Source organism: Mauremys reevesii, linkage group 1 (genome assembly GCF_016161935.1).
Source record: "Mauremys reevesii isolate NIE-2019 linkage group 1, ASM1616193v1, whole genome shotgun sequence".
Lineage (NCBI taxonomy): Eukaryota > Metazoa > Chordata > Testudines > Geoemydidae > Mauremys > Mauremys reevesii.
In genome coordinates, this window is record NC_052623.1 from 142,175,671 (window position 1) to 142,189,157 (window position 13,487).

Consider the following 13,487-nt stretch of genomic DNA (forward strand, 5'->3'; position numbering starts at 1 on the left):
TGCCTGTGAGGGTATCCCCTTGTCTTAAAGGGGGAATCAAAGTAACAAAAGCAGTCCCTCCAATTTTTGGGGGAAGGAAGAAGCAACTTTTCATAGCTGGACTTCTGCTGCTAGACCAAGATACTGTATCTGTTGGTGCTTACACAAACATTTTCAAGTCAACCAACTGGACAAATGAGCCGGTTAGAGCAAAAGACAATTATGTAAAATCTAAGATTAATGACTTAAAAGACATCTTCATATTTCAGAGGACTTTTCTTTTGAATCTAACTTGGAAATACTTAAGAGGCAGGCTCTGTTCCATGACCAGAACAGCGTGCATAGATTAAAATGGGATTTCCTGCCTAGTGTGGACAACTTCCACAGTTTATCTGTTTGGACACTCTCAGGGCTAAATTGGTGGGTGCCTTTTAGGGAGCAGTGATGATTGGGAGTGGTGCAGAGACTATTGCAAGAGTTTCTGAATGTATTGTGCCCAAAAAAGAGCATAGAGAGACTATGCTATGACAAGGTGATGCACATGCATATAACCAGCTTTGTTGTCCTGTGCAAAGAAGGAAGAGTCTTGCACTAGCTGTGGCTCTAGACTTGCATAAACCTTCCAGTCAACTAGATTGTGCCCAGTTCTGTATTAAAGTAAAAAAGGCTCCTTGCTCACTCTTGCACACCCATGCAGGGCCAGGCACAACTGCGCCTGGAGTACTGCCTAGAGAGGAGCTCACTGACAACCTGATCCCACCAGTCCTTTCCCAAAGGAAACTGCTACTGAAGTTTGTGGAAGTTTAGCCAGAATAAGGTCTGCAGGATCAGAATGCTAGAAAACTACAGACTTGAATTCTAAAACATGATATACCTATGGCCTTTCCTTCTAATGCAAAACAACAACAACAAAAAAGCCCACCAGCTTACCTTTGCTGGTTTGATGCAGTATGTTCATTTTCTTTGTGCAGCATCTGACTGGTGCACAGTCAAGCTTTTTTTCTCCAGTTCAGCCGAGATGACATTTAAGTAATGAAGGAGTTCAGCAGGAGTGCCTGTGCTGAATTAATTACTGTGTGCATAGTCATTTTTTTCATTTGTCCCTGTTTTGACTAAGCAGTTTAGCCAGATCTCATTTAATAATAACTCACTACAATTGAATCAAGTGCACTGAGAATTTGGGGCCAAATTCTGTCCCTCTTTGCATTGGTGCAGAAGGACTGAAAAGCAACACACCTACTATGCAGGAGTCAGGCAGGCCATGGAGAAACCACAAAGAGGTACACGGCCTGCATCAGAAAAGTGTTTTGAGATGGTACATTGTACAATATCCATGGGGTTTGGGAGGCGTAACATGCACTGTGGATCTGTGTACACATGGATCCACTGGCCAAAACCACAAAGGGTGGGTGAGTGTGAGAATAATGGAGTTTACTGTCCCTTTAAGACAGTGAAGGGACGCTTCCAGGTCTAGCATTGCCCAGTTTCAGGTTTCTGCTGTCAACTGCGGCATGATGGGAATTTGAGGGCCTGAAGCAGAGAGGGCATCTGGGAACTGCAGGTTACTAGAGCAAGGCATGGTGGGAAGGGGACAAGAGCTCCCTTCTCTCTTAAGAGTGAGAGCCTAGTTGGAGCAGAAGTTGCTGAAGACCTCTCCATTAAAGGCCTTGAAGAAAGATGGATGGCTGGAGAAGAAATTCACACTAGTAAAAGCCACGGGTTTAAATTCATCTTCATGTACTGGACCAGGATTTGGACCAGTAATCTTTGTCAATATTCAGAGTGGATGATATTTATCCCAGTCCACAGTGGCCAGCCCAAATCCTATGTACCATTTAACCTCCCAGGTTGTAAATGGTGCCTACATCTGGTGCAAACCCACTGAAAAGGGATGTATTGCACCCAGCGTGTACAACACTTGGTTCAAAGTGCAGCAAGTTATTAAGGATAGTATCAGAGGGGTAGCCATGTTAGTCTGGATCTGCAAAAGCAGCAAAGAATCCTGTGGCACCTTATAGACTAACAGACGTTTTGGAGCATGAAAGTTATTTGGAAATGAAACATTCTATTTTTTGAGTATTAAAACAAACTAAAGATCTTGCAAAGTTATCCTTGAGGATATGAATTAGGAGCCCATAAAAGTGAAACCTTTCAGCTACTAATATTGAAGATTTTAGCTTTACTCGACCAGAGGTGCTGGAACAATTTGTATAGTGGGGGTGCTGAGAGATGTTCAACCAAACTGTAAACCCTGTACAACATGATGGAAACCACTTCAAGCCAGGAGGCGTGGCAGCACCCCCAGCACCCCTAGTTCCGCATCTATGTACTCGCCTTCACAGTGAAGCCAATTGGTCTTTTGGTGTAGTACAGGTAGGCCCTGTGTTAATTGTTATCCTACCACCTAAGATAGCCATACAAGTAAAATGACAAATGTTAGCTATTTGTCCATGCAGACTAGGAGAATTTGGGAGTTAAGGAGGAGCTGGCATAATGAATTAATATGCTTTATCCTTCAGATGAAAAGGCAGGCCTAATTTCAAACTCTTATTTAGATCGAGAAGTAAAAGTGAATTTGAAGGGAATCTCATCCAAGTCCCTAGTAGACAAAATTACTCCTCAGTTTTATCCCAACAGGGGTGGAATAGAAGGGCAAGATATTACAATACCTGGAAACTGGCCCACACTTTGCTCTAACCAGTACTATTATCTCTTTTCTTCTATGAACTCAAAATGTATATAACTACAACCCTCCCTGAGAATAAATTGGGTTAAACTTATATTTCCACATTACCATTAAATGTTCAGGGCTGCACAGGATTTAGCCACACAGCTCCTAGTCAAGTAGCTAAATCCATCATAACTCTGAAAATTTAGAAGAATGTGGAAAATAAGATTTCTGTTATAAAAGACCAGAAATAAGAACTGGCTGTCCATGAAGGTGAATGAAACAAAAAGCTAAGGTTTTAAAAAAATACATACATTTCACATAAAAAAAGCTGCAAGTTATGTTTAGACTCCCTGCAGAGGGAGAAAAGAAACAGACTGCAAATTTCTGAATGGTATTTTACCGTGAACCTGGAAGTGTGCATGCTGCTGAACATGGAATGGCCCCCATAAAAGAACTACAAAACAGAAATAAAAAAAAGTCAGTCATGACAAGACAAACAGATGAAGTGACATGCATGAAAAGGAACAAATGTGCAATAAAAATTAAACTCACTTATTCACTTAAGAGAACCATTCTTTGGGTCAGAATGGGCTCTCACACTGGTACAATTTCATTGAAATCAGGGAAGTTACTCCTGATTTACAGTAAAGTGAAATCACAATTAGACCTTTTATGTTTAAGGATCTTCAGAGGTTTACATTCATCTCTTACTATGCTATCACAAGCTTTCCACAGAATCTACCTCAAATAGCACAAAGACATAAAAACCCAAATGCGATAAAAAAAAAAAATGAAGCTGCCGCCATACGATGCAGGGTCGATATTGCAAGCTTACATTTTCTCTTCAGCATCCCTTACTTTATATTAGTGCTAGAAAGAAAGTTATGCCATGCTATCAAATCATGCAAGTTGCCATCCAGGCCGGTAATGCTTAGCAAAACTAGTGAGGCAGTTTTCCAAGAGAAATGATTAGATGCTGGTTAGCACCTAAGGGAATTCTTAATAGCTTTCTTTTTGATTAAACAATAATGATTCAGATAAGCTATAAAAGTAATGGGACTGATTTTCAGAAGTATGGAGCACCCAAAGAAATCAATAATTGGAGCTGGAGGTGCTAAGCATATTTGAAAATCAGCTCCAATATAGAAACACTCTAAGGTCAAAACAATCAAAATGTTCTCCGTCAACTGATATATTTAAGAGTCAGGTCCCCCTCCACCCCCCACCCCCGCCCTCCCGATACAAAAGGTTGAATATTCCTGATGGCTCAACAAAACCTACTGGCAATCAACATGAATGGAAAAAGGTTCAACTCTCCTCAGCAGGAAAGAAACCACTCAACTCCTTTTCTGTGCAGAAATGGCACCTCTCCTTCTAAAGCGACTAATCTCAGGAAACATTTTCCCACCTTTAAATTTCTACAGAAAGTTGAAGCAGCAAAGAATCCTGTGGCACCTTATAGACTAACAGATGTTTGCAACTGTGCTACATCTCTATGTAGAACAATATAATGCTGCCATCTAATGGCCAGTCAAGTATTCCAAAAGGCAGGACATTATAATGTGTTCTCTACTTGAAAGGAAATTAACTCAGATATTCACAGCTTGCCATGTGACTGATATCCACACTCTAAATTTGATATAAATTGCTAGACCTCTGGAGATACTGGAACATAGGTCATTCTGCTCACAACAACAAACTAGCAGCAGTAACACAGGCAAAACTGCACCATATTAATTAAATCATTTATTATTTGAATGTTAAAGCATTTTGTATTCAGAGCATACAAAAAGCCTCTTAGTTCCCTTAGTTCTAGGACAAGTATACATAATTCAGCAGTGAAGGAGAAAAACATTCATTCTTATGAACATACAGATTAATTTCACCTTTTCATCAGCAGATAATCTCCTATTCATCTGGAATCAAAAATTAATTATGCAATTAATTTAAACAAATGTTTGCCTTCCAACCTACCATTTACTAAAGTAAACAGAGTTCTTTACCTCAGACATTCTTTACCTGAGACATTAAAGATTTGTATGCCAGAAAAAACAGAGGTGTAAAATACAAGAATGAATATTGTTTGAGCCAAATCTTTACTTTGATGCGAATGGAATCTTTACGTAAGTAAGAATGATGGGAACTTGGTCTGTCAAGTGCCCTTAATGCTTCAAACCAGGAGCTGGTTGAAATATGCTAATTTCAGAATTTTAAATTAAAACCAAAAAGGAAAATGGTTTGGAAAAAAAATTGATTTCCTTACCTCCTCCCGGCCCCCTCCCTTTTTTTTAAACAGCCACTACTACTTCAAATAATAAAACAGATTGCAAACTTTTCCTATTTACCATGAATGTAATAGGGACTAGATATATCAAAAAATAATCAGTTTTGTCTCCTAAGTTTAAAAAATAACTTTCATAAATCCTGTGCTGCTTAAAGAATGCACAGAAAAGGAGATCCTCCCACCTGTTTCATTTCACTCTTCAGTCTAGTAATGCCACTTCTTTCTGTTTTAGTTGCTCCAGTGTGCCCCACTTCATGAATAGAAATTGCAGGGCTGGAGGTAGAGGAATCTAGAGGCCGCACTAAAAAAAGAAACAAGGCAGTTTTCTAGATTAAACGTAGCTATGTTTAAGTAATAATAAGAATACAACTTAAAACTGTATGTCAAAATTAAAGGAAAAACACCTTGTAATCTCAGGACTATGCACTTTCCATGATATCTCTTTACTTCCAATAAGATTAAAAGCATAAGTCAAACTTTCAAATCAGAATGGCCTAAAGTTAGGCTTCTAAATCCATATTTAGACATTTAAATATTTTGGCCCAAAATATTTCAAAGCTAGTGTGAATCTGCAGCCAGTTCTAATGCCACTCAGGAATTCCTGGGAACTCTTGATATGTCCTTTGAAGTTTAGACAGGCCAGATGTTTTTGGTCTCAAAACCCTTCAACCCTGGTCACATTAAACATTCTCATTTTAAAAGTCTGTCTGCGTATCACTGAGAATTCGACATGGGCTAATTTTAGTGCATGAAGTTTTCTGGATTCATGTATATGTTAAAACAATTTGATGTGCAGTTACTTGACATGATTTGCAGACCTGTGAAAGGATGAACTTTCAAAAATGGTTGTTAGGTAGGAAGGAGACAGAGCTCTGCTTTGTCAATGTCCATTACATGCCCAGAACAAATGATTGAAGCACTATAGCATCTAGCATCTATAAATATTTGCCATTCACAAGCATCTTCATCAGCTCCCAGTTTCAGACCCACATCTATGTTTTAAGTTTAATAATGAGCCTTAATTATCATTTAACTGTGTGCACATAATTGAAATCAACCAACACTACACATTGTATCTGGTCTTATGTAGGTACACAGCACGAGGAGCTTCTCACTTTTGTGCCCCTACACAGAGACCAGTCACAAGCCTAGTCCTTGTCCTCAGAGTGATCCTGGCTAGTCCTGACAGCAACCCTAGCCTACCCTAAACAGGTGGAGGGGAGAGGGCCATTCCCCTCCTCATCTGTAACATCCTTCACAGCTGGGCCTATACTGAATGGGGAGCACGTATTGTACCCTGTAAAAGGGCGTAAGGCAGGGGCTGCTCTGGTTCACACTTCCAGAGGTTCATTCATTTACACCATCTGGGAATCTGGCCTTCCATGCCTAAATCTAATACGTCTCCCAGAGCTCCCACTGAGACACCATGCATCCGTCCCCCGCACAACAACGTGGCAGGGACTGTATGACCACACACCAAAGCTCAATCCTAGAACAGGTTTCAGAGTGGTAGCCGTATTAGTCTGTATCAGCAAAAAGAACGAGGCGTACTTGTGGCACCTTAGAGACTAAGAAATTTATTTGAGCATAAGCGTTCATGAGCTAAAACCACATCTGATGAAATGGGTTTTAGCTCATGAAAGCTTATGCTCAAATAAATTTGTTAGTCTCTAAGGTGCCACAAGTAATCCTAGAACAGTTTACATTTTAAGGATTACTCTGCGTTCAAAAATGAAGAGATGACATAACAATGAAACTATCTCTGCCATGATAAGGTATGTCACCTGGCTGATGCACATGTTGAGGGGCAAGATAGGTTATAAACAGACCACTCTTTGTACATATAAAAATGCTGGATGCAATCTCACTACAATTCTTATCCTATCCCTCCTGTCTGGAAAGATCACATATTTCCACAGATGCATCCAAAAATGATTAAGTGGTCTTACAATATTGCTGAATTAAAAATTCTATAGTTCAAAATAATACTTGGGGTACTGAAAATAACAGGCATGTTTGTTTTTAGATATTAAACCCTTGTGTTTCATAAATAATCATGATCTCTGCAGCAAACATTTCTAAAGAGGAGACTGCCGCTTATAAAACTTAAAATAAATTCTGCATCTAAATAGCTCTTTCTTAATATATACATGCACAAGTTATAATATATTCAAGCAACCAAATAGACAACTTACTGCTTCTTTCAACGCCAAACTCTTTCCCACTCAAAATATGGTGCAGGAGATTTTTCATATCAAAGGGGCTTAGATTCATTAAACTTTCTGAGGCTTCTTCACCTAGTGAAAAAATACTATACCAGGTCATTCATATTGTAGTTTTTCTAGGAAAACAGGGTAAATTCCTAGTTATGGTCTGTTATGAATACTTACTTTAAAAAAAAAAATAAGCAAAAAATAGCTGACAAACCCTAAAGAGGTAATCTTCATAAAAGGAACCCTAATTATTATTTGTATTAGGGTTTGGGCAAAACCTCACAGAAGCTAGTGGGTATAACAGCTACTCTTCATTAGGATAGATGTAAGAAACAGTTAAGGCTTCTTTATGAAAGGAAATAGCTGAAACAATAGGATCCACCACCCAAAACACAGGCCACATGCAAGGCTACTGGTCAGAAATCTGAACTATGTGGACAGAGGAATTTTCCTGAGGTGTGCCTACATTACAAGTGCTACAGCTACATCATTGTAGTGCTGTAGGGTAGACACTTATTGCAGCTACAGAAAGTAATAACTCCACCCCCTTAAGATGTGGTAGCCAGGTCAATGGAAGAATTCTTTTGTTGACCTAGTGGTGTCTACGGTGGGGTTAGATTGACCTAACTAATTAGCACAGGGCATTAAATTGTTTACAGCCCTGAGCAATTTAGATTGGTCAACCTAAGTTTTAGTTGTAGACCAGGTATCAGTGTGACTTAGTTAGGGCAGCCGAAGGGCTTGACTACACAGCCCAGCAGTTCGGACTTCGGGGTGTGTGAACTGCAGCGCACAGTACTGTACTGTGCTGTAACTCCCCCGCTCCCCATGTGGACACTGCAGGCATGAACTAAAACATATCTAGTTCATGTGAACGTAGCCCTCATATCTAGTTCATGTTAATGTAGCCCTGGACTACGTTAACACACATTAGGGACCTTTCGTACCTGCACCCTCCACATGGCGGAGTTGCAGCATAGCACACCCGTACTGCAGGACGATGAACACATAGTCTAAATGGCTAGGACACTTTTTAAAAAGAGTGTGGGTATTTCTTTATGTCAAAAGGGTGCTAGGAATGCAGATTATTTTTGAAGTTTGTAACTGTGTGTGTTGAATAAAGGATTTAATTAAAAAACAGATTGTGTTTAAGCTGAGCTTTCCTGGGGAAATAAAAGCTAAAACTACACACACAAAATTGGGAGTCTGCTCAAAAATCCTAATACAGTCATTCTATTTTTAAAGCCCCCCTCCCAAGAATGTTTTAAAGCCCCCCCGATTGTCTCTTTACGGTATTTATTGAAGGGAGAATTTTGATAGAGATATTTTAAGAAAAGGGCTATGTTAAAAATAAGCAAATTATTTGTCTTGTCCTATATAACTGAAATGTTGATCATTGGGGGTGGGGAGAGGAGAGATATTTGTTTACTACAGTATTACAGTACAATTGGACTCACCTGAACAGTTCAAACTGCGAAGCAGCTCAGTAGCCATCACCTGAATTATGAGTCCAATGCGTAGTCTGAGCATCTCTGCAAAAAGGCTGGGCTGTGACCTGACGTACATAGCCAAATACACCACTATCTCCTGGCATGAGCAAATGAACAAAGGATATCTATTCAGGGGCCTTCATCATAACTCTGGCCAGCACCAGACAACACAAGAAACAGAAGGTACAGCATGAAAAACCCCCACTCCTTCCACGTGTTTTATACCTGGGTAAGGACTGCAATACTGATGTCTTGCCCACTGGCTTCATAAATAAGCTTGGACAACTCTTCCGGTGGCAGAGAGCTAAGGAAAGTGAACCAGACAGTTAGGAGTGCTTACGATGCTTGTTATTTTCTACATGTGTCAATTGTTTGGATGTAGAGATTTTAATTTGAAGTGTCTAACTTAAAATGCACCAAAACAACTTTGCTTTATAGACCTTACAGACCCGTGATTCCTTCTGAAAATAACAGTTAATAATTTGGAAAGTGTAACGAGGGCCTCCTGTTTCCCCTCGCTCTATGGGACCCCTGCACCCACAAATCAGCCAGACACCTCTTCTGGGTGCAATCACCAGTGCCTTTTATTTACAGTGTCAGCTCCTACCGCCTTTTATTTACAGACCGCTCCAAACTAGCAACCTGGGGGACCACTCGTTTCTCCAGCACACAGGGACACACAGCCCTTGGCTCCTCCCTTTCCTTTCTCCCACTTCGCTTCCTTCCTGCCAGCACGGGTGGCTCCAGGCCGCAGCACGCCAATCGCGTGCTTGGGGCAGCATGCCGCAGGGGGCGCTCTGCCGGTCGCAGGAGGGCGGCAGGCAGGCTGCCTTCGGCGGCATGCCTGCGGAGGGTCCCGGTGGAGCCGCGGGACCAGCGGACTGTCCGCAGGCACGCCTGCGGGAGGTCCACCAAAGCCGCAGGACCAGCGACTGGCAGAGCGCCCCCCGTGGCGTGCTGCCGTGCTGGGGGCGGCGAAATGTCTAGAGCCGCCCCTGCCTGCCAGCTCCTTATAGCCCCCTGGCTAATAAGGCCCACAGGTGCTTCCCTTCTATCAATTAGTCATGGCATACTGAGCTCCAATGAATACTTAATTGGATCTGGGCTAACAGGGGGCTGGCTCAGGCTCAGGCTCTCCTGGCCAGCACCCTGTTACAGAAACACTGTATCAACAGTAGGAACTCTGAAATACAAGACATCCAGACTGACACGAGAATTAACACTTACGCAGTAATAGTTTTTTCACGCGGCTCAGGTGGCAGGCCAACTGTAAGCTGCTTGTGGTGTGACAGAAGGTCTGTGCATGCCTATTATAGTCCAATACAGAAAGCAAGAGAGCCCACTCTTAAGTTATAAGGCAACAATAATAAAAAAATTTTTAATTCTAGAAATAAAGCATTTCTTCAGTAATTCCTCAGTGTATTTGCATCTGCTACTAAATGTACAGTTCAGAGGCAGATCCTCAGCCACTGTAGATTAAATGTACATGAATGTAGATTGTCACAGGTCCACTGAAGCCAATGGAGATATGACAATTTCACATTCAGTGGTGCTAGCTCTGGCCTATGGAATATTCTAACCCTTCCTATATTATTATTACTTTGTTATTTACAAGATAAAATAGATAAAGTTATGAGAAAACTTCATTGGTGTGTGTGGGTGTGAGAGAATGTGTGTATTACAGCCAGAACGCCTCTGAACAATTGCATCCCTTCAAAAAAAGATTCTCTGTATGTAATATACTGTCCTATAGTCAGTTTAGACACTTTAATTCACTTCCAAATAGGCACTGCCTCCCTCCCCCCGCCGCAGTCCTGCTGTAAGTTACCTTCTTTATGTTGGTCTTAGTGCAAAGGTAGGACTGGTGTTTAGTTTAACAGATATAAGGCCCTGAATCAAAGCCCATTGAGAGCAGAGTGGTGTTTCCCAACCCTCCTGAGAACTAATCACACCCTCATCCTCCTCTGCACTCCATTGTCAGAGTCCTAACATCCTAATTTATAAATTTTTCAATGCCCCCATGCCCAGCTAGCCCTTCGTGGCCCCTCTAGGAAGACAGGAAAAGAACATGCTCCACGCTTAGGGAAATGATGCAGTGCAGTTACAACAAATTGCTGACTGTAGCCTTTGTGTGTGTGAGATCAAAGCGCTGCAATACCATTGCACAGGATGAAAAGCAAGCCGAAAAATGGCTAGGAATGATAGCAAGATGCAAATCTCAGGAACTTACTGTAACTAAGTATAAGCACGGCAATTGGATACTTATTTAAGACAGCTGAAAGGAAATAATTTTTTAATGATGAGGATGAAATCAATGCCCAGGTTTACATTACAAACGCACATCAGTATAACTATGTCACTCAGGGATGTGAAAAATCTACACACTTGAGTGACATGGTTATACCAACCTGATCCCCAGTGTAGTCATAGCTACCGCCTCTCACGGAGGTGGATTCACTATGCCAGCTGGAAGATGCTCTCCCATCAGCGTATTAACTTGATCACTAAAGCGCTACAACAGTGCAGACAAGCCTAATGTGTAGGCAACTGACTTCTGCCATTTTCCTTACATAGTTCCAGATGTTTTGTCATTCCTGTATATTTCAATACACTTAGGACTTTAGACTGTAAGCTCTTTGGGAAAGAGACCATTTTTGTGTACTGGCCTATGATTTCCCTGCCATTACAGGGGTCTTGAGCACTGGTGCACCTTGTTCTCTCCTATTCTCTGCCTTTGGCACATACAGCCCACAGGAGACTAGACTGTTAATACTTTGGTCTAATTTTGATTGTTGGGTTTAGTGCATGGGTGCTGATGGCCTGTAATGTACAGGAGGTCAGACTAGATGATCTGGTGGGCCCTTCTGGCCTTAAACTCTATGACTGAGGCGCCAAGGCACTACAGTAACACAAATAAATAATTATTATAATCAAGACACCTTTTTATTTAAAAAAAAAAATCTTCATCTAACCTTCTCCAGTACTGCAGAACCTTTCTAGTCTCACTTCACTAACCTACAACCCTCAAGTCTCCAAATAACCGGGCAACCTCACTCAGATTTTACCTTTCTCAGAGAAGTTCAAAGGCAGAGTTTTATTGTAGGGTTTCATGTTACTAAGCCTTCACTGCTGCTCTAAAATATACTACAGCATTCTCTTTGCTTTAACACACTTGATGGAAGGTAAAACCAGAATGGGGTAAACATAGGCCACATTGTAATTTGCGTGTTGAGTGTTAATAGACAAAACTATTTGAGAACATCTGTTTCTGGGGCACACAGGTGGGAAACTGAAGAAACTGGCAACATTTGTGTTTGTTGTACCTCAGCCAGAACTTCCACTCTCTTTCTGAGTATGCCAGAGATGTAACGAATTAACCCCCACTCTTGGTTCAGGCCTGCCTTGCTGTAGAGCTCATTGAGCAGACAATGAACGGTGACGCCATACTGTCCATTCAGCTCTGTATCCCAGTCTGGGCCTCTGCCGGAAGAAAAAGCAGAAATTACAACTTTGATGCCCAGAAGCAAAGAACGCAGATTTCTAAAGACCATTCATGCAGAGACATGACAGATGGTGAAAGCAGGAAACTGAACTCTCCTATGATCCTGCAAGGTGCCAAGCAGTCTGGCCCTTATCCAACAGATCACTTGGGAAGGAATTTACAAGCACAGAGGGCAATGAGGCATGTAATAGAAGTCAATAGGATTTGGGCACATAAATCTCTTTGGAAATCCCACACTTACATTCTTGCTTAAAGTTAAGCATGTGAGTAGTCTTGCTGAAGTCAACAGAACTGCTCTCAGGCATTAAGTTAAGGATTTGTTTAGATACTTTGTTGGATCAGGACCAAAGTGCTCAGCATCTTGCAGGACAAAGCCAAAAAACAACAGTTTTCACCAACAGTGCTGAAGATTGCATTAGTTTCTTCAATGTGTCACGGGTTCCTCATAGATTTTTTCATGTTGCCTTTTCTCAAGTTGTTAATCAAACTTCCACACTATACCCTATTAGATTTGACGTCTTCTGGACATCAAAAGAAGGTGGTAATGCTGCTGCTGTTCATCATGGTGAAGATGCTGAAAGAGGCAGTGAGTGTATTTTTGCAACTGTGTTTGGGGTTTGAGAATTCTGCACTCTAGCAATAGGTCATAGGAATCCAAACACTCTGGAGAAAACTGCTGGAGATTATACCAATGAAATAATAGTGACATTCTTCTTGGGAAACTACATCTTTCATATTTCTAAATTTCTGGAAGGGGCATGAAGAAGAGGTTCAGATAAAATTTTTGTTCATCTCCTGTGTTTTTAACTCCCTCCAAGAGTGTCATGATGGTGAAGAACTTGGCTCCCTGTTGATTATGCTTCATAATATTACCAGAGTGCCTTCCCCCCAGCCCCAGCTAATTTTGGTGGGAAGCAGTGCATCAAAGGGGGCTTGCCTTTGGAAAGATGATGTTGCTCTGACATTGGCCCAACACAGTGGAAATGTGGGTGGGTTGATATAAAGGGCAAGGGAGAAAAATGAGGCTGCTAGACATATGCTCAGAAAGATCCCAGAGCCCAGAAAGGCCTTGCTGTGAGAAGCAAAACACAGAAGTATACAAAAGATTGTGTATGCTATTAAGAAAACCCAGCCTTGGGTGAAGTGTCCCCCACCCTTAAGCTAACTCTCTGCCAATATCCTGTAGTGTTTCTTCAACATAAAAAGAACAAATTAGTATGTATTAGTAAATACACTCTTACAAGACTGCTGTTGGATTAAATTTGTGTTCTGTTCTCATCAACCCTGTTTAGTCACTGGGCTATTTTACTATGTTTAGCAGCTCCAATTAGACATTCCCAAGAGTATT

At 41.2% G+C, this 13,487-nt stretch overlaps 1 protein-coding gene across 7 annotated transcripts in view; it reads right to left on the reverse strand.

Annotated features, from left to right (window-relative positions):
* Positions 1-13,487, reverse strand: part of PHKA2 (phosphorylase kinase regulatory subunit alpha 2) — a 66,251-nt gene that overhangs the window by 15,501 nt on the left and 37,263 nt on the right. For 6 of the 7 annotated variants that reach the window (XR_005595142.1, XM_039527637.1, XM_039527622.1 and 3 more), the window contains exons 23-30: positions 11,961-12,117; positions 9,865-9,944; positions 8,863-8,941; positions 8,605-8,734; positions 7,130-7,231; positions 5,117-5,235; positions 4,537-4,566; positions 3,051-3,104 (exon numbers count right to left, since the gene is read on the reverse strand). Coding sequence is in view for 6 of the 7 variants with exons in the window: in XM_039527637.1 (XP_039383571.1) it covers positions 3,051-3,104; positions 4,537-4,566; positions 5,117-5,235; positions 7,130-7,231; positions 8,605-8,734; positions 8,863-8,941; positions 9,865-9,944; positions 11,961-12,117 (751 nt within the window). In the remaining variant the exon portion in view is untranslated. The remainder of the gene's footprint in view (positions 1-3,050; positions 3,105-4,536; positions 4,567-5,116; positions 5,236-7,129; positions 7,232-8,604; positions 8,735-8,862; positions 8,942-9,864; positions 9,945-11,960; positions 12,118-13,487) is intronic. The other variant, XM_039527633.1, reaches the window with a different exon arrangement.